This window comes from Sorex araneus, chromosome 1 (genome assembly GCF_027595985.1).
Source record: "Sorex araneus isolate mSorAra2 chromosome 1, mSorAra2.pri, whole genome shotgun sequence".
Classification (NCBI taxonomy): domain Eukaryota; kingdom Metazoa; phylum Chordata; class Mammalia; order Eulipotyphla; family Soricidae; genus Sorex; species Sorex araneus.
Window position 1 is genome coordinate 1,088,237 of NC_073302.1, and position 19,218 is coordinate 1,107,454.

A 19,218-nucleotide genomic window follows, 5' to 3' on the forward strand; every position below is an offset into this window, starting at 1 on the left:
GCTTATTTTTGGTTTGGGGGTCACACCTGGCAGTACTTATGCTTGGCTCTGTGCTCAGGGATCACTCTTGGCCAGGCTTGGAAGACCCGTGCAGGCAGGGAATTGAGCCTGGGTTGGCACATGCAAGACAAGTGCCCTACCCATTACACTATCTCTCCGGCCCTTGCAAAGACCTTGTGTAAATCCCAAGTGAGAGCCTGAGGAGATGGCACAGCCAGCCGTGTACCTGGTCATGACCTTGGCGTGTGTCCGGCTGTCCATCTTACTGGCAAGCAACAGAGCGTGGCCCCATAAGGCGTTTTTCATGGCAGATTCCAGAGCATCCTGCAAGAGCAGAGCAAGTGCCTCAGTGGCCCTCTGAGGGTTGGAGAAGCAGGGGCACCCCTGCGGAGACCCCACCAGGCAGGCAGGAGAGCCCGGGGTAGGGTCACCGTCCTGGCTACCTTTTTGCGGCCGTACAGCAACAGCTCCCGGAACCTCTCGACTTCCTTCTCCAGCGTGCTGGCGGGCGGCGGCTGGCCACCCAGGAAAGACAGCTGCGCCTCCACCGACTCCTCCTCCTCCACCCGCTCCACCGCCTCGTGGGTGAAATCAATCAGGTTGGCCTCATTGGGCGACTTCCCGGGAAGCCACACGGTCTTATGGTCGCGTAACAGCAGCTCCGCGATATCTGTTCCCACCACAGTCTGCGTGGGCGGGGGCAGGACACAGGCTTCAGACTCCCGCCGGCTGGGAGACGAGGGCCCCAACAGGCCCCTCAGACCAACGCCCTGGGGCCGCAGCGGCTCACAGGTGGTTGCACTCCCCCGACCACCCGCACCCTAGCTCCCTGCTCTCTGGCCTCCCGCTTCCTGCACGGCCGCCAGGTGCTCCTGAGCAAGGCCCACGCGCCCACTGCCCTCAGACACGCCTCCTGCCTACGGCCTCCGGACTGCAGGCTGACAAGCGCCCTCTCCAGGTGACACACGTACCCCATTCTGTCTGCACAGCAGCACAATAAAATTCCAAAGAAGACTCGCAGATTCTTTGTCAAGTAAATTCTCATCCTGTAAACACTTTGTAGCTTTTTTCTGTGCAAAATTAATAACATCCACTTTATGCGTGTCATCTCTGGAAAAAGAACACACACTCAGCAGACAGCAATGGTGGCACCTGCAAGGCTGGCCCAGCCCCCGCCCCGCCCCGGGGACCTACTTGCCCAGAGGCCCGGGGAACGAGCGCATCTCCTCCTGCTCGGGCGTGTGCTGCAGCAGGCTCTGCAACAGGACACAGCAGCTCACGGGACCCGCCCCACGGACAGGCACCCTGCCCAAAGCCTCATCCAGGCTTTCTTCAGCACAAACCCCGGGGCAGGCCACAGGGCAGGCGCCCCCACGCAGTGGCCACCCCGCCCCGCCACCCTTAGCCAGAATCACCAGAGAGCAGGGTCCTTCCCCCAGGTCAGAAATGCAAATCAGGAGAAAACAGCGCCAAGGTCAAGCCTGACACCAAGAACGCAGGTGCGAGATGCTGGTTCTGGGAAGACACTCGGCTGACGGGACAAACTCACCCCACAAAGGCCCGTCCCGCCCAGCGTCCCTCCTGGGCCCGCAGACCCGCCCCAGACAACCCGGCACCTCACCTCCATGCTGTGGATCTCCACCAGCGCAGGCTGACCCTCCGACGGCAAGTTGGGCATCACCTTAATGAGCTGACCCCCGGGACCGAAGCGGGCACAGAGGTGCGGCACCGGGAATTTCTCGGGAGAGGTGGGTCTCGAGGGTGCTGGATTCAGACAGGAGAAGCAGAGCGGGCTGGCCCCAAACCACGCACGGGCCGGAGCACGTGTGCAGCTCAGGCACGGGGAGACACCTGGCGCTCGCAGGCTCCTGGCCAGGGCAGAGGTGCTCTGGGCGCCGCGGTCCTGACTGTGCCCTGGCAGGGCCGCCTCCCCCCCGCATCTCCGCACACTCTCCATGTTTCAGGGAGCAACAGGAGGCGCCAGGGAATCAAACGCCGAGGTCAGCGTATGAACTCAACAGTGGCCGCAGGCGGGAGCCATGGACAGGAAGGGTGACCTCAGGACTGGGTGCCCGCCACAGCCCGGGCTGCCCCAGGCGCAGAGACGGGGACGACAGACCCGACCCCCACGCCCCACGCACCCCGTTCCACCGTGGACCAGCTGGCTTCCGGGAAGGCGCCCCCGTACGCGCCATACGTGTAGTCGCCGTGAAAGGAGCCTGGGGGGTGCGGGGCGTCGTAGGAGCCGGCCGTCACGTGGTGGCCTCGGTACATCTGGCTCTAGAGAAACGAAGCGGAGGCGTCAGCTCCCCGCCGGGCTGCAGGGCCGGGAAGTGGGCGCGGGTCAGGCAGCAACCTGGTGGGAGTGCGAGCTTAAGCTGCTGCGGCGGCTCCGTAGGCTCTGGGCCGAGTGCTCGCTGTGCACGCTGTGCCGGTCCGCCTCCTCCCCGTACGGGTCCCTGCGGGGCTCGGGGTCATCGTCGAAGCTCCCGGTGAAGCGGGGATCATACCTCCAAGGGTCGTCATACTTATCGGACCTGGAACCAGCAGGGGACGCCACTGAGCAGACCACCCCGCCCTCAGGCCCTCAAGGCCAAGCGCACTGGAGCAGGGCCCGGGTCTCCGGCCCCTGAGACTCAAGGACACTGGCTCCAGAGCCAGCCCGAGAGCCACCAGGGCGGCCCGGCCTCTCCCATGCCTCCCTCCTCAGCAGCTCTCCGGGATCCCAGTCCCAGGGAGGGCCACCCACGTGCCAGCCCAGCAGGTCCCCCAGGTGGCCCGCACTAACCTGTCCCCGTGAGCGTAGCTGTCTTTCCGGTACATGTCATACTCAGCGTCGTGCCAGTACCTCTGGTCGTAGGCGCGGGGGTCCCTGAACCTGGAGCCATAGTGGTAGCGATCCCAGCGCCCCAAATCTATAGGCAGGAATGAATGGGTTCACCACCCCGGCCCTGAGGCACCGAGGCCGCCACCCCCTCAGTGATGCTCCTCTCTTTGGAGAATGCGCATGGCCTGCTGGCGGGGAGCACTGAGCCCTGCCTGACGCCCAACTGGCCACTTCTAAATATGGTCATTTTAAAAAAAGAAAGTCTCTGGGGGCTGGAGCTATAGCACAGCGGGTAGGGCGTTTGTCTTGCACGCGGCCGACCCGGGTTCAATTCCCAGCATCCCATATGGTCCCCTGAGCACCGCCAGGAGTAACCCCCTGTGCATCGCTGGGTGTGACACCAAAAGCAAAAAAAAAAAAAAAAAATGTGATTATCACTCTGGTATCAAAAGCAGATAGAGATACCACACACAAAAAAGAAAACTACAGGCCAATATCCCTAATCAACATAGATGCAAAGACTCTCAACAAAATACTAGCAAATATAATCCAACAACTCATCAAGAAGATCCTACACCACGACAAAGTGGGATTCACCCCAGGAATGCAAGGATGGTTTAACATTAGTAAGGCAATCGACAGAGTGTCACTGTCACTGTCATCCTGTTTCTCATCGTTTGCTCGAGCAGGCACCAGTTACGTCTCCACTGTGAGACTTGTTACTGTTTTTGGCATATCAAATATACCACGGGTAGCTTGCCAGGCTCTGCCGTGTGGGTGAGATACTCTCGGTAGCTTGCCGGGCTCTCTGAAAGGGACGGAGGAATCGAACCCAGGTTGGCCATGTGCAAGGCAAATGCCCTATCTGCTGTACCATACGATTAAGTCAATATGTGCAGAGAAAGCATTTGAAGGATCCAACATACATTCATGATAAAAGTTCTCAACAAAACGGGAGTTGAAGAAACTTTCCTTAATATAGTCAAAGCCATCTTCCACAAGCCTACAGCAAGCATTACTCTCAATGGGGAGAAACTAAAAGCCTCCTCTCTAAGTTCAGGCATAAAACAAGGTTGCCCACTCTCACCGCTTCTATTCAATACAGTACGAGAAGTACTTGCCACAGAAATTAGACAAGAAAAAAATATCAAGGGCATCCAGATAAGAAAGGAAGAAGTCAAGTTCTCACTATTTACAAATGACATGATACTATACTTAGAAAATCCTAAAGACTCTACCAGAAAAGATCCCAGGAATAATAGGTTTGTATAACAAAGTAGTTGGATACAAAATTAATACCCCAAAATCCATGGTTTTCCTATATACAAATGATGAAAGAGATATTACCTCCTCCCCCCAAAAAAAATCTGGTTCATAACTAATTATGCCTCAGAAAATCAAGTACCTTGAAATCAACTTAACGAAAGAGGTGAAGGACCTATACAAAGAAAAGTTCAAAACACCACTTCAAGAAATAAAAAAGGACATGAGGAAATGGAGACACATCCCCTGCTCATGGACCGGGAGGAGTGATATCGTCAAAATGGCAATGCTCCCCAAAACACTATACAGATTTTTTTTTTGGCTTTTGGGGTTACACCCGGCAATGCTCAGGGGTTATTCCTGGCTCTGCATTCAGGAATTACTTGTGGTGCTCAGGGTGCTATAGGATGCCGGGGATCAAACCCAGGTCAAACGAGTACAAGGCAAATGCCCTACCCGCTCCATTAAAGCTCCAGCCTGCTATGCAGGTTCAGTGTAGTCCTTATAAGGATACCCATGACATCTGTCAAAGAAACAGATCAAATCCTGAAATTCATACGTAAAACACCATGATAGCTAGAGCAAATCCACGGGGAAAAGAAAATGGGGGGGGCACCTTCTTTTATCCCAAACTTCAAACTGTACTACAAAGCAGTAGTAATTAAAAACAGCACGTTACTGGAATAAAGACAGACCCACAGACCAATGGAATCGAATTAAACACATGGAATAGAGTTGAATACCCTGTCATAGCCTTTTCTAGTGTGGGGAGGGTGTGTGACTTCCACTGAAATCGCGAAGAAAGACGGCTTCCCACACTGCCCGATGCCACGGGTCCTTACCGTCCTGCGAATAGTATCTGTTATGTGCATTTGGCTTAGGGGAAAGCAACGGTGGTGCCAGGATTCATGGAATCAAGTCCTAAGCCTAGACTATCATTCCAAATATAAAGCTTTTTCTCTGCAGCATGAAGCTACTGATATTAGATTTATTATAATAAGGGCCGTCTGGGGCTGGGGAGACGGTTCAAAGGCCTGGAGCAGACTTTCTTTAGTGACGTAGCCTGTAGGTGGTCCTGGGAGGGGGGGCGTTCCCGGCTCGCCCTCCGCCCAGAGATGAACCGGGAGCCGCGGCACGAGAAACAGACCCTCCTCACCTATTGACTGTGATCCTGAGGTCTCCTAACCCATTTTGGCACCAGAGCGGATTCTTGCAGCCATGCATTTTGACTTTGAACTGAGCTACAACCTCGTGCAGCCCGGGGAGGGATTTTTTTCCCTCTCCACCCCATTTTTCTGAGCGAAAATGGCGGCAGCGGTAGCAGCCACGTGGTAAGAGCCACCCTCTAAGACCCCTCCACCAGGAGGTAGGACTTTCTTTAGTGACGTAGCCTGTAGGTGGTCCAGGGAGGGGGGGCGTTCCCGGCTCGCCCTCCGCCCAGAGATGAACCGGGAGCCGCGGCACGAGAAACAGACCCTCCCGCCTATTGACTGTGATCCTGAGGTCTCCTAACCCATTTTGGCACCACAGCGGATTCTTGCAGCCATGCATTTTGACTGTGAACTGAGCTAAAATATTAGAAACCCAAAACTTAAAGTCTTCACTCTTAGCAATGAAGAGAAATTATTAGATGATGCCTATTCAGCAGGCCTGATTGTTGGGGAAAATTTCCAATCAATAATAGTGAGTTCTGTATGGAAATATGGAATGTACTCAATATATATAGAGAATAATGGGAATATCATTAGCTACTTAGATGGGGGGTGGGGTGGGAGGGGGGTGTATTGGCGTTCTTGGTGGTGGAACGGGTGCACTGGTGACGGGATGGTGGTTTAATCAGTATTTGACTGTGACTTAAACCTGAAAGCTTTGTATTTTTTTTCTTTTTTTTCACGGTGGTTCAATAAAATATTTCTTAAAAAAAAAAAAGAAAAAAGGCCTGGAGCACACAGTTGACATGCCGGAGGCCCCATCTGGTCGCTGGTACTGCGTTATTCTCTGAGCACTGCTGGGAGTGAGCACCAGTAAGAGCAGTAGCCCCAGCTGCTCTTTCAAGTAGCCCCAGCTGCTCTTTGTGCCTCCCCCGCCCCCCGGAACAGGGGCTGGGTTAACAAATCACCATGCTCAGAGCCGTGTTGTTATGTACTTGTTCACTGTATCACTGTCATCCCGTTGTTCGTAGATTTAATCGAGCGGGCACCAGTAACGTCTCTATTACACTCAGCCCTGAGATTTTAGCAGCCTCTCCTTACTCATCGTTCCCAATGATTGGAAGCTCTTACAGGTTCAGGGGAATGAGACCGATTGTTACTGTTTTTGGCATATCAAATACGCTACGGATAGCTTGGCAGCTCAGCCGTGTGGGTGAGATACTCCTGGTAGCTTGTCGGGCTCTCCAAGAGGTATGTACATATCTGTTACTGTATTTTGGATATGAATACGCCATGGGGAGCTTGCCAGGCTCTCCCAAGTGGGCAACAGGCTCTCAATAGCTTGTCATGTTCTGTAAGAGCCCAGAAAGCTACCAAGAGTATACCGCCCACATGGCAGAGCCTGGCAAGCTACCTGCTGGCATATTCGATATGCCAAAAACAGTAACAAGTCTCACAATGGAGACATTACTGGTGCGCGCTCAAGCGAATCAATGAACAACGGGACGACAGTGCTACATTGCTATCCTGTCACCGACTGTCAAATATATGATCACTTAATCTTTGATAAAGGAGCAAGTAATGTGAAGCAGAGCAAGGAAAGCTCTTCAACAAGTGATGCTGGGAAAACTGGGCAGCTACATAGAAAAAAAAAAAAGAACTCAGACCTTTTCTAACACCAGACACAAAAATCAGCTCAAAATGGATTAAAGATTTCAATATCAAGGGCTAGAGCGATAGTACAGCAGATAGGGCATTTGCCTTGCACATGGTCAACCGAGGTCCAATCCCCAGCATCCCATATGGTCCCCCAAACACCGCCAGGAGTAACTCCTGAGTGCAGATCCAGGTGTAACCCCTGAGCATCGCTGGATGTGACCCAAAAAAACAAAACAAAACAAAAAACCCTCAATATCAGTTCTGAATCCCTAAGGTTCATGGAGCAAAACATAGGCAGAACCCTCCACAACACTGAAGCTAAAGGTATCTTGAGAGATGAAATATCATTGACCAAACAAGGAGAAGCAAAAATAAATGCGACTACATAAACTAAGAAGTTTCTGCTCTCTGGGGCTGGAGTGATAGCACAGCGGGCAGGGCGCTTGCCTTACATGCCACAACCCAGGTTCAATTCCCAGCATCCTATATGGTCCTCTGAGAACTGCCAGGAGTAATTCCTGAGTGCAGAGCCAGGAATAACCCCTGAGCATCGATGGGTGTGACCCCCCCCCCAAAAAAAAAGGCTCTGTATCTCAAAAGAAATAGTGACCAAGATACAAAGACAGCCAACAAAATGGGAAAAATTATTTACCCAATCAATACCCATCTGATAAGGGGTTAATATCAAAGCTATATAAGGCACTGGTAGAACATTACAAGAAAAAAAAATCCAACCCCATCAAAAAATGGGGAGAAGAAATGAACAAAAACTTCCTCAAAGAAAACAAATGAAAAAATGCTCCACATCACTAATCATCAGGGAGATGCGAATCTAAACCATGAAATATCATCTCATACCAGAGCTGGCAACATCAAAAAGGACAAGAACCACCACTGCTGGCATGGATGCAGGGAGAAAGGAACTCTCCTTCATTGTTGGTGGAGACGCCGACTAGTCCAGCCTTTCTGGAAAACAATATGGGCTTTCTTCAAAAAAATTAAAAACTGGGGCTGGAGCAATAGCACAGTGGGTAGGCATTTGCCTTGCACTCGGGCGACCCGGGTTCGATTCCCAGCATCCCATATGGTCCCCTGAATACCGCCAGGAGTGATTCCTGAATGCAGACCCAGGAGTAACCCCTGTGAATCGCCAGGTGTGACCCAAAAAGCAAAAAAAAAAAAAAAAACTTAAAAACTGAGTTTCCATTGACCCAGCAATACCACATCTGAGATATACCCCGGGGGCACAAAAACACACAGCAGAAATGACACGTGCTGTCATGGCAACTCTGTTGTGGCCAGAGCACTGAAGAAGCCACTTTCTCCTTCCTCTGACTGATGCGATTTGTTTTCACAAATCCACACAGAACGCTTTACTAGGAAGTCAGAGCACATCGCTAGTGTCATAAAGGCTGCACAACACTATGACTGAGCTATGACTATGTCCTTGGTGAAACAGTGGCGCAATTATTCGAGATTATTCCAGAACAGACTCTCCAGCTGCTTGGACTCAGAGGAAAGCATCAAGCATGTGGAAGGGGGTTATCAGGGCGTGGGGCACACACCTCCATAGTCGTACTGGCCCGAGTAGTAGTTGGCGTAGTAATCGCTCTGGCTGCTCCACCCTTTGGAGCTGTAGTAACCTTCAGGGCACTCGCGCCTGAGAAACAGAAACCAAGAACTGTTAGATTAGCGACTTGCACGCAGCAGACTGGGATTCGACCCCCGGCACCCCACAGAGTCCCCCAAAACGTCACCAGGAATAATCCTGAGCTCAGAGCGGGAATAAGTCCTGAGCACAGCCAGGTGTGGCCAAAAACAAAATCTCCACAGCTGCTTGGGGACAGACAGCTGGACGGTGGAAGCCCGGGGCGGAACGTGGCAGCAGGGCTCCACTGCAGGCGCTGCATGGTCCCCCAAGTACTGCGGAGCGTGGCCCAAGCACCTCGCCAGGTGCAGACCCTTAACACAGCACCCCACCCCACCCCCACACCAAAGAGATCAAATGAGCTACCAACGCCCGGAGGCTCTGCAGTGCCCAGGCGCTCCCCTGGCAGCCGAGGTGGAGACAGTAAGGACACACTCTCAGGGGCTCAGCACCAGAGGCCTAGCCCGGCGTGCAGTGTGCAACAGACATCACAAAGTCCCCAATGGCAGGCCCGCCATCGCCACGAGGGAAGGGGGAGAACTCTGGCCACACCAGCCCAGCTCCCAGCACAGCACCTCAGGACGGTAGCAGAGAGGAGTCACACGCCAGGAGAAGAACGGGCGGTCCCCAGAGCTGACCGTCCACAGTCCCCAGGGTCCACTCCGAGACCAAGTGCCAACTGCGTGTGGGCATGAGCCTCTGGGCCAGGAAGAAGGGGGGCGTGGGCTTCCAATCAAAGGGCTGCACCTGGGCCTGTCCTCGTCCCAGCAGGAATGCCCCTCGCTGAGCCAGCAGAGTTCCCGAGGGCGCCCCCTTTGGCCCGCAATCCCCACCAGGAGCTGACGGCCTGGGGGGAGCACTGGACACCATGTCTATCGGCCAGACAGCGCACACAGGGCCAAGAGCCCGTGCCTGCCGGGCCCTGCGGGAAGCAGCGAGCGTCCGCACTCGCCTCCGCGGGCTGGACTGGACGGACCAGCTTGCTGGGCCCTGGCCCCACCCACGCCCCGTCCTCGCTTCTCCAGAGTTCTGGACACACAGGCCAGAGCTCCCACTGAATCAGAGGTTCACTGTAGCTGCCAACGGGGTTTCCCAGGTGACGGGCCATCGATCTGAGTGGGTGGACTTTGACCTGCTTCAGGTCTTACTCAGCCAAAGACGAGCGAGACGCCCAGGGCACAGGGCCCAAGCGTGGCTGTCCGGCACCTGCCCAGTCTTGGGATCCTGAACACGGCCAAGGCCCGGAGCTACAGGGGGAGCAAGCACCTGGCAGGAGGCCGGTCGGAACTGTGGCTGGCGCGGGAGCTGGGCCTCTCGGGCTCGGGGTAGCGGTAGCTCTCGGCGTATGCTGACGTGGTGCTGTCATAGGGCCGGTAGCGAGGGTCATACATGCCATAGACATCCTGCCAGAGACACGGGCAAAAACAAGTCAGCCAGCACCGGCCTCACTCCCTCCAATTGGGAGGGGCTGGCACGGGCTCGATGGGCACGAACAGGCGCTGCACGCCGCGTCCTACCCCGCACCGTGTGGGCCCTGAGCAGAGCTGGGAGCAGCCCCTAAGCACTGCTGGTGTGGGCCCCGAAGCAGACAACCGAAAGGAGCCGCATGGGCCCAGGTGCCACTGCTCCAGCTCCCGGCAGCGAGAGCACCTGTCCTTTGAGTCTGAGCAGGGCTGAGCGGCCCCACTGAGCCCCAGCTCCCAGCCCTACTGGGACCACAGTTACGGGGTGCGGGAGGGGAAGCAGCTTCCCGAGGCTGCGGGCCTCCCAGAGGCACAGAGCCACAAGAGGCACTGGGGACCCGAACAGAGACCCCGCCAGCCTTCTCTGGCCCTGGGGTGCCGCGTCATCTTCAGAGGCCCCCATCGCAGACAAGCAGGGTCTGGAATCAAACTGATCCCACATTTGCCAAGACATCCAAATCCCTGAGGCGCACATGGGTCTACTGTGACCAGGAGTTTCCGAGCCTCCCTCCATGCGGCCACCTCCCCACTGCAGGCAACCCAGTGGCCAGTGGACCCCGTGGACCATGCTTTTTCAACTGAGCATTGTTATGCTCAATACGAACATAACACAGCAAACAACGCTCCTAAAATGTTAAACAAGGTTGGGCTGGAGAAGGACAGCAGGCAGGGCGCTTGCCTTGCACACAACCAACCCAGGTTCAATCCCTGGCACCCCATGCTTCCCTGAACACCACAGGAGTCAGCCCTGAGCATCACCAGGTGTGCGGCCCCCACCCCCACCAAAAGATGTTAAACAAGATCTCTGAGGCAGCCAGAAAACATTTCAGTAGCAAGGCGGAAGCAGGCGCCAGAGTGGCCTTGGGCCGACCCCGCCAGCTCACCCTGGCAGGCCAACCAGTCCAAAGCTCACTGTCCAGGCCATGTGTCCTAAGGCAGCCCGCGAGAGGCTGTCCTGCTGCCTCCTCACAGGCAGGAACTCCCCCAACTACCTCCCCTGCTGCTCTTCTCCTCCCTCCAGTGTTCCTGGGGCTGAAGCAGGGCACCCCAGCCCCAGCCCATCTCACCAGCCCCTCTGTTTTGGTTTGGTTTGCTTTTGGGGTCACACTGGCAATGTGCCCGCACGGCAGAGCCTAGCAAGCTACTCGTGGCATATCTGATATGCCAAGAACAGTAACAAGTCTCACAATGGAGACATTACTGGTGCCCGTTGAGCAAATCGATGAACAACGGGGACGACAGTGCTATAGTGCTACTACCCGGCAATGCACAGGGGTTACTCCTGATTTTGCACTCAGGAAGTACACCTGGGGGACCGCATGGGATGCTGGGAATTGAACCCAGGTCGGCCGCATACCAGGCAAACGCCTATCCACTGTACTATGGCCCCAGCCCCCTCTAATTGGGTTTTGAAATCCAAAGTAACAGACGACTCAGGCAGAGGGTCCCCAAAGTGTGACCTGACAGTCTGGCCCCAGAGAGCTGACAGGTCCAACAGGAGAGAGGGGTTCCTGTCCCAGAAGCTGGGGTGCTGGCAGCTGCTGAAGCCAGGCAGCAGCACGTGAAAGGGCTGGTGAGCAGGGAGAGATGGGGGGTCTATGTGGAGAGCAGTGAGGGGGGGTGGGACAAGGACCGGGGTTGTTCTCACACTGACTAGCCAAACCCCGTCAAGAACCCCGAGGGGGGGCATCCGGGAAGGCCAGCCGCCCCAGCCCACCTACCTGGTAATAGAGGGGGCCCGCGGCAGGGTCAGGCGGGTACGGCGAGGGGTACTGGGGCTGGTAGCCATCATACAGGGGCCGGTAGTAGTAGTAGTCCGGGGGTGGCGACTGTGGCCACTGCTGATCTGGGCGCACGGTTGCCTGGCTTGAGGCAGTGGCCGCAACTGCCACGCTGGAGGTCGGAGGGGGCCGAGGCGGAGGCAGCTGCTGGCCCGTGTCAGTTGTGGCCAGGCTTGCAGGTGGCTGGGCAGAGTTTTGAGACTGCCCTGGCCCAAGAGGGCTGCCCACATCTGAAGGTTCTGGAAGAGCCGCTCTGTGCCCTGACAGGGGAGGTGGTGCCGGCTCCAGCTGAGCTTTCTCTGGGCCCTGAGGCTCCTGGGCATCTCGTGCCACCTGCTGATACAAAGGTCCGGGTTACGTGCCCTGGGCCCAGGGCGACTGGCTGGGGACTCCTGACGGGCAACTGGACCATCTGAACGGGACAAGCCCTGCATGCTCACAGGGATCTCCAAATCCTGGGAGCGAGAAACTAGGGGCCCACAGTTTCCTCGCAATCACTGGGGGCATTGGTCTCTGCGCTGCCAGGTCCCGAGGCACCGCATGCAGGTGGCACTAAGGATGCTGCAGCCCCCAGCCCAGCTACTGAGCAGCCGGGGAAGCAAGGTGTCTGGCATCTTGGGACTTTCTGGAAGCAGGTTCCTTCATGCCAGTGGAGACAGCTGAGGCAGCCAAGTGGCAGGCAGATTAGAAATCATTTCAGGGGGCCCAGAAACTTGTGGGCAATGACCCAGGGAAAGACGGTGTGGCAGAGGCGAGCAGGGAGAGCAGAGTAGGGTCCCAGGCAGAGGGGCACATTCCTGGGCAGCCTGGCGGCTGGGCACGGACTCCTCCCCCCCCCCCACCTCTCTACAGCCCCGGCTCTTAGCAGGGCTCTGTGAAAACACAGAACTACTGAGCCGAGCGTCAGCACGGGCCAGTCAGCCAGAGGCTCCGTGGGCAGGGAAAGTAAGAAACGGGCACAGCCAAAACTTGCCTGAGAGGGAAGGGCTTCCTCCTCGCCCATCTTGGGGGGATTCTCCAGATTCTCAGAGGCACCAAGGGTGTCCCCGCCCGGCAGCGGTGGCCTGGAGCTTGGCTGCTGGCTGAAGACCCCTTCGTCTGGGGGCTGAATCACTTCGAGGGGCCGAGGATTCACAGGGACGTGGAGCACAGGTGCAGCAGGGGCCAGGAGGACGTTGCCCCCAAAGTCAGGCAGCTCGTTCTGAGCCCAGAGAGTGGTCGCCGGGCTCTCACACTTCCCAGCTCCCTGGGCACGAGTCAAAGGCCTTTTCTCCGGGGTTGGAAGCGCAGCGTCCGAGGGTGGCCCCACAGCATGTGAAGGCCCGTGGCCGGCCTCCTTGGCCGTGGCTGGGGGCAGAGGGCCATCGCGGGGCATGAAGAGGGTCTCCATGTTGTCTGGGGGCTGCTCCAGGTTGCCCGGAGAGGCATCAGGCGGAGCAGCGGCTGCTCGGGGCTGCGTCTGCTGGGCATGCGTGTCCCTCACCTCCCCCACCACGTTAGCTCGATCTGCTTCCACTGGTTTCACCCCAACCAGATGGGATTTCACTGGTTCAAAAGAACTATTTGCACTTGTCTGGAATACCCCCGTGGGCTTGGGGGGACTCGGGGTTGGGGGCTGGGAAAGGCTGCTCTGGTAACTCTGGCCCCCAGGGGCCTCATCTACCTCCCCTCCGACGGGAGAAGAATCAATCTGCTTGAAAAAACTCCCCGGAGCCTCACCTTCGGGCTTCCCAACTTCCTGCTGAATGAAGGTGCCAGCCAAGTCCTGGGGCCTGGCTGCCCCCGGAAGGGTGCGGAGGCTCCTGCTGCTGTGGCCGGAGGACGCACTGTCGGGACGCACGGGGTGCGGCGCTGCATCCGGGACGCCGAGCCTGGAGCTGGCCGGCCCAGGAAGGAGCCCGTATCTGGGCTGATCGCTAGGCGCCAGCTCCACACCCGGAGGCTCGCTTGGTAGAACTTCTTGATTCTGAACGAATTCCAAGTTCTCCACATTCTCGTACTGGGCGCTGGGAGCCTTGGGAGCTCCTGCACGGGCCGGGTCCCCCCACGGGTCAAGGCTGACACTTTTAGTGGTTTGTCTCTCGTGCTGGACCCCCAAAGACTGTGAAAAATAAGCCTGTGCGTCTCCTCCCTGCTGCATGTTCTCACTGTTGGGACTTCTGAGGAGCACTGACTGGGGACCAGGATGGCCAGGTCCAGGGTTGGGGGCGACACCGTCCAGGTCGGCTGGCGCTGCAGATCCTGGCTTCTCATACGAGAGGTTCTCCTCGTTCTCCGTCTCGCCCCCTTGGAAGAACATGGAGAGGGCCCCCGAGTCCCCCTGCGGCAGGGCGTGGCTCGGCCTGGCTCCTGCCAGGGGGTGCAGATGGCTTTCTGAGCTGTTTCCCTGAGCAGCGGGGTTAGCCAGGGCAGGGGCGGGCATCTGCTCCCAAGTCATTCCTGGAGCCGGCCTCAACTCCTGGCTTGCCAGTCCAGTTCCAGCTCTGGAATCCCGCCTGAACGCATTTTCAGGATGCAGGCTTGCCACTGAGGGGTTTCCACTCAGGCCGGCCCCGGGGGCTGGCACAGAGACTGGGGGGTTGAGTGGCTCACGGCCGGGGCCCTGGTGCAGGGAAGCAGGGAAGTGGGTAGCACGGGAGACAGGGGGCACCGTGATAGGCACTGGTCCTTCTGGGCAGGGCCAGGAGTGCTGAGTGGAAGGGGGCAGGCCCCCCTGGGCTGGACCCCACTGCCCTGGCAGGGGCTGAGCAGACAGAGGGAAGGAGGGGGGTGCGACAGGGGGTGCGGCAGCAGCATGTGGGTTCTGCCCGCTACAGGGCCTGTCGGGCCCTGGCACGTTCCCAGAGTTATGGCCCCCAATGGACATGTCAGGACCTGCTGGAATGTACTGAGGCAGATACGGCGGAGTCTGAACCTGGGTTTCAGAGCTGGAAGCAGCCTCAGCACCCCTATTCACCCCGAGCCCTGGTGGAGCTGAAGGGGCCACTAGGCTGGAAAATGCGCTGGCTTCTGGCCTGGGCTGCGACAGAGGTCTGGGCAGAGGCTCCAAGGGCCCATGGGAACCGTGAGTAGCACTCAGGGGACGCAGGGGCTGGCCCGGGTGCTGAAGTGAGGTGGACGGGGCCAGGCCCTGCAGGCCGCTGTGGGCTGCGCTGCCCATGGCGGGGCTCTGGAGTGCCTGTCTGCTGAAGGCGAACGGGTCCGTGACGGGCTGCACCGGGCAAGGGACAGGAGCTGCAGTTCCACCGGGTGCCACCTGTCGCCTGTAGGGGCTGCTTGACCAGAAGGTGCTCGGAGGGTTCCCGGCCGGAGGTGGTCCGACCACACCCGAAGGGACTGCCTGGGGTGGCGGCTGCATAATTGAGCTCTTGAACCGTTAGACACCAAGAAACAGGTTTTCCTCAATCTAAACTGGAAAAGAAAAAGAAGACATTAGCATAAAATCCACGTGCTCCAAGTCCTGGCTGTAACCGCAAAACTGAGCAGCTGAGCTGAGCGCCGCTTCCCACCGTGCTAGCGGGCCCGGGGCTGAGTGAGACAATCCCCAGCGCTGGGCGCCAGGCACAGAGCTCTGCCGAGCACCCCCAGGAGGAAGACTGGACCAGCCTAGCCGCAGTGTGTGAGTGGCCTGGGAGCAGCCGGACAATGACCCGGACGTCCTCACTGTCCCCCTAAGGAAAGTGTAGCAGGCCGCGGAGTAAATGCAGCACAGAGCCCCTACCTCAGGCCTCTCCTTGAAGGCCTCGCAAAGAGCTTTCTCGGGGCAAGTGGGGGATGTGCGGGTCACGCCCAGGACTGTCAGGTCGAGTGGAGACCCATCCAGGGCTGATTTGACGCTGGGACTCCTTTAGGCCAAGCTCGTGCTCCAGTAGCTGAGCAGCCCCAGCCCCAGTGCTCCCTTCCTGCCCTGCCACTGCTGCAAGGCCGCACCCGCCTGTGAGGAAAACCAGGTAAACCTAAAGCAGCTCTGAACAAACTGACTGACAGATCACAATGGCTCTGCAGTCAGAGGCCAACGAACCTCTCAGAGAACTCAAAGGGCCAAAAGCCTCAGCACTGGGTTTGCCGCCCACGTTTTTCAGGAAATAAGAAAGCTGCTGCCTATACTATGTTTGCTTCGGTTCTGCGACTCAGCTGAAGGAAAACATGAGCTTGTTCTCCAAGTCCTGACCAGGACCCTAGACCACTCTGCCTCGCCGGTGCACCCCGGAACGCTCTGCCTCGCCGGTGCACCCCGGAACACTGCCTCGCCGGTGCACCCCGGAACGCTCTGCCTCGCCGATGCACCCCGGAACGCTCTGCCTCGCCGATGCACCCCGGAACGCTCTGCCTCGCCGATGCACCCCGGAACGCTCTGCCTCGCCGGTGCACCCCGGAACGCTCTGCCTCGCCGGTGCACCCCGGAACGCTCTGCCTCGCCGGTGCACCCCGGAACGCTCTGCCTCGCCGATGCACCCCGGAACGCTCTGCCTCACTCCAATCACTGCCACGTGTGCTCAGTCCTCGAGGCTGACAGGGACCCCTTCATTAGCAGACTGGGCAGAAACAGCACCGAGACTCCATTCGGTTCTCGGCTGCCACGGAAAACAAAGCGCTCCCGGGAGAGGATGACAGAGGAGCTGTCGCCTGGGCCGCCCAGAAGACGCCACCCGTGGAAGCAGCGACCCCCTCGCTGGGGGGTCTGGGAGGTCCGTAGCCCGCAAACCCGGGTGCCGCCCCCAAGGGCCAAGGGCGCAGCCTCAGGTGAGCACAGCCCCCAGCCACCCAGACCACACGGTCCCGCTGTCCACCGACTCCCCGGCAGGGAGAAAGGTCAGCGCCAGGAACACGCGTCTGGGCGTCGCACTGAAGGACAACCCACTTCCATCACCACCGATCAGCGGATACGCCTTCGCCCCCGCGTCCCACTCTCCCCAGCACCCCCGGGCCCCACTCTCCCAGCACCCCCGGGCCCCACTCTCCCCAGCACCCCCGGGCCCCACTCTCCCCAGCACCCCCGGGCCCCACTCTCCCCAGCACCCCGGGGCCCCACTCTCCCCAGCACCCCCGGGCCCCACTCTCCCCAGCACCCCCGGGCCCCACTCTCCCCAGCACCCCCGGGCCCCACTCTCCCCAGCACCCCCGGGCCCCACTCTCCCCAGCACCCCCGGGCCCCACTCTCCCCAGCACCCCCGGGCCCCACTCTCCCCAGCACCCCCGCGTCCCACTCTCCCCAGCACCCCCGCGTCCCACTCTCCCCAGCACCCCCGCGTCCCACTCTCCCCAGCACCCCCGGGCCCCACTCTCCCCAGCACCCCCGCGCCTCACTCTCCCCAGCACCCCCGGGCCCCACTCTCCCCAGCACCCCCGCGCCCCACTCTCCCCAGCACCCCCGGGCCCCACTCTCCCCAGCACCCCCGCGTCCCACTCTCCCCAGAACCCCCGGGCCCCACTCTCCCCAGCACCCCCGCGTCCCACTCTCCCCAGCACCCCCGGGCCCCACTCTCCCCAGCACCCCCGCGCCCCACTCTCCCCAGCACCCCCGGGCCCCACTCTCCCCAGCACCCCCGCGCCCCACTCTCCCCAGCACCCCCGGGCCCCACTCTCCCCAGCACCCCCGCGTCCCACTCTCCCCAGCACCCCCGCGCCCCACTCTCCCCAGCACCCCCGGGCCCCACTCTCCCCCACCCCCGGGGCCCCACTCTCCCCAGCACCCCCGCGTCCCACTCTCCCCAGCACCCCCGGGCCCCACTCTCCCCAGCACCCCCGCGCCCCACTCTCCCCAGCACCCCCGGGCCCCACTCTCCCCAGCACCCCCGCGCCCCACTCTCCCCAGCACCCCCGGGCCCCACTCTCCCCAGCACCCCCGCGTCCCACTCTCCCCAGAACCCCCGCGCCCCACTCTCCCCAGAACCCCCGGGCCCCACTCTCCCCAGCACCCCCGCGTCCCACTCTCCCCAGCACCCCCGCGTCCCACTCTCCCCAGCACCCCCGGGCCCCACTCTCCCCAGCACCCCCGCGCCCCACTCTCCCCAGCACCCCCGCGCCCCACTCTCCCCAGCACCCCCGCGCCCCACTCTCCCCAGAACCCCCGGGCCCCACTCTCCCCAGCACCCCCGCGCCCCACTCTCCCCAGAACCCCCGGGCCCCACTCTCCCCAGCACCCCCGCGTCCCACTCTCCCCAGCACCCCCGCGTCCCACTCTCCCCAGCACCCCCGCGCCCCACTCTCCCCAGCACCCCCGCGCCCCACTCTCCCCAGCACCCCCGCGCCCCACTCTCCCCAGCACCCCCGGGCCCCCGACACGGCAGGGCAGCCCCAGGCCGAGGGGCGTCCCTCGGCGGCCCAGGCCGTCCCTCCCGCGGGGAGACCTCGGGACAGCCCGCGCTGGTCCCTCTTCCTCGGCGAGGCCACGTCCAGCAGTGTCCGAGGGCCTCCGGCCCCGCCTCCAGGGCCAGGGCCGGGGGCAGTGCGCAAGGCCGCTGGCCGGCGGGCGGTGACCGGGCTCGAACCCACGCCCAGTGGGCTGCCCGGCCCTCCCCGCCCCGGGGGCCGCGGGCCGCGCGGGCCGGTCTCCGGGACGAGGCTCGCCGGCCGCTTTCGGCCCCCGCCCCCGCGCCGCGCCCCCGGCCCCGCGCCGCGACCCCCGGGAGCGCAAGGCGCCGCCGCGCAGGGCCGGCTCGGCGAGGCCCCGGCGCCGCCGCCCCCGCGCGCCCGCCCGCCCGCCCGCCGCCCGCCCTCACCGCTCGCCGCGGCGCGGCCCTCAGGAGCCGCGGGCGAAGGCCGGCCCGAGGCCGACGGGCAGCGCGGACGCGGCCGACGCCGTAGCCATCTTGGCACATCCGGCTCCGGTCGCTCGGCCGCGGCGCCGCCGACGTGTCCCGCCGCGACGTCAGCGCGCGCCACGCCCGCCGCCCCGCCCCCTCCGCCCGGACGCCGGCCCCGCCCCCGTGCCCCGCCCCCGCCGCGGCCTATCGCCTCCCGCCGGGCCCCGCCCCCGCCGCTGGCCCCGCCCCGCGCCCCGCCCCCGAGGCCCCGCCCCCGGCCCACCTGCCGCCCCGGCGCGTCGGCCGAGTCGCGGGGACCCGCCCGTGAGGCGCGTGGGGGGCTGGTGCCCGGCGGGCCCCGGGGAGAGGCGGCCGGAGCGGCCGACGCCCGCTGGTGCCCGAGAGCCGCCCCCGGCCCCGCCGAGCGCGGCGCCCGGCGCAGGCGCGAGCCTCTTAGCCGTTGGCCGCGGAGACACGCTGCGCAGGCGCCGGCCGCCCCGCACTGCGCCTGCGCGGGGCGCCGGGCCGGCTCCCTCGGGTCGCGGGTTCGAGTCGTCGCGCGCCGGCCCGCAGTACCAGCCGTTCCTCCGGACGCGCCCGCAGCGTGTGGGCCGGGAAGCTGGAGGGCCCAAATATCTACCTGCCGGCCCCGCCCTCTTCCTCCCTCCTCCCTCTCCCTT

The 19,218-nt window shown here is 60.8% G+C and overlaps 1 protein-coding gene across 5 annotated transcripts in view; it reads right to left on the reverse strand.

Annotated features, from left to right (window-relative positions):
* The window catches only part of SEC16A (SEC16 homolog A, endoplasmic reticulum export factor), a 30,432-nt gene extending 11,454 nt beyond the window's left edge, over positions 1 to 18,978 (reverse strand). Inside the window, exons 1-13 of one of the 5 annotated variants that reach the window (XM_055131608.1) lie at positions 18,822 to 18,978; positions 12,766 to 15,203; positions 11,733 to 12,128; positions 9,815 to 9,951; positions 8,466 to 8,560; positions 2,789 to 2,915; positions 2,357 to 2,537; positions 2,142 to 2,280; positions 1,622 to 1,764; positions 1,195 to 1,256; positions 972 to 1,110; positions 444 to 686; positions 227 to 324 (exon numbers count right to left, since the gene is read on the reverse strand). In XM_055131608.1, coding sequence (XP_054987583.1) covers positions 227 to 324; positions 444 to 686; positions 972 to 1,110; positions 1,195 to 1,256; positions 1,622 to 1,764; positions 2,142 to 2,280; positions 2,357 to 2,537; positions 2,789 to 2,915; positions 8,466 to 8,560; positions 9,815 to 9,951; positions 11,733 to 12,128; positions 12,766 to 15,150 — 4,145 coding nt within the window. In that variant the 5' untranslated portion in view covers positions 15,151 to 15,203; positions 18,822 to 18,978. Of the gene's footprint in view, positions 1 to 226; positions 325 to 443; positions 687 to 971; positions 1,111 to 1,194; positions 1,257 to 1,621; positions 1,765 to 2,141; positions 2,281 to 2,356; positions 2,538 to 2,788; positions 2,916 to 8,465; positions 8,561 to 9,814; positions 9,952 to 11,732; positions 12,129 to 12,765; positions 15,204 to 18,514; positions 18,668 to 18,821 lie in introns of those variants that run through there. The other 4 variants (XM_055131612.1, XM_055131598.1, XM_055131619.1 and 1 more) reach the window with 4 other exon arrangements.
* Positions 18,979 to 19,218: the final 240 nt, after the last annotated feature.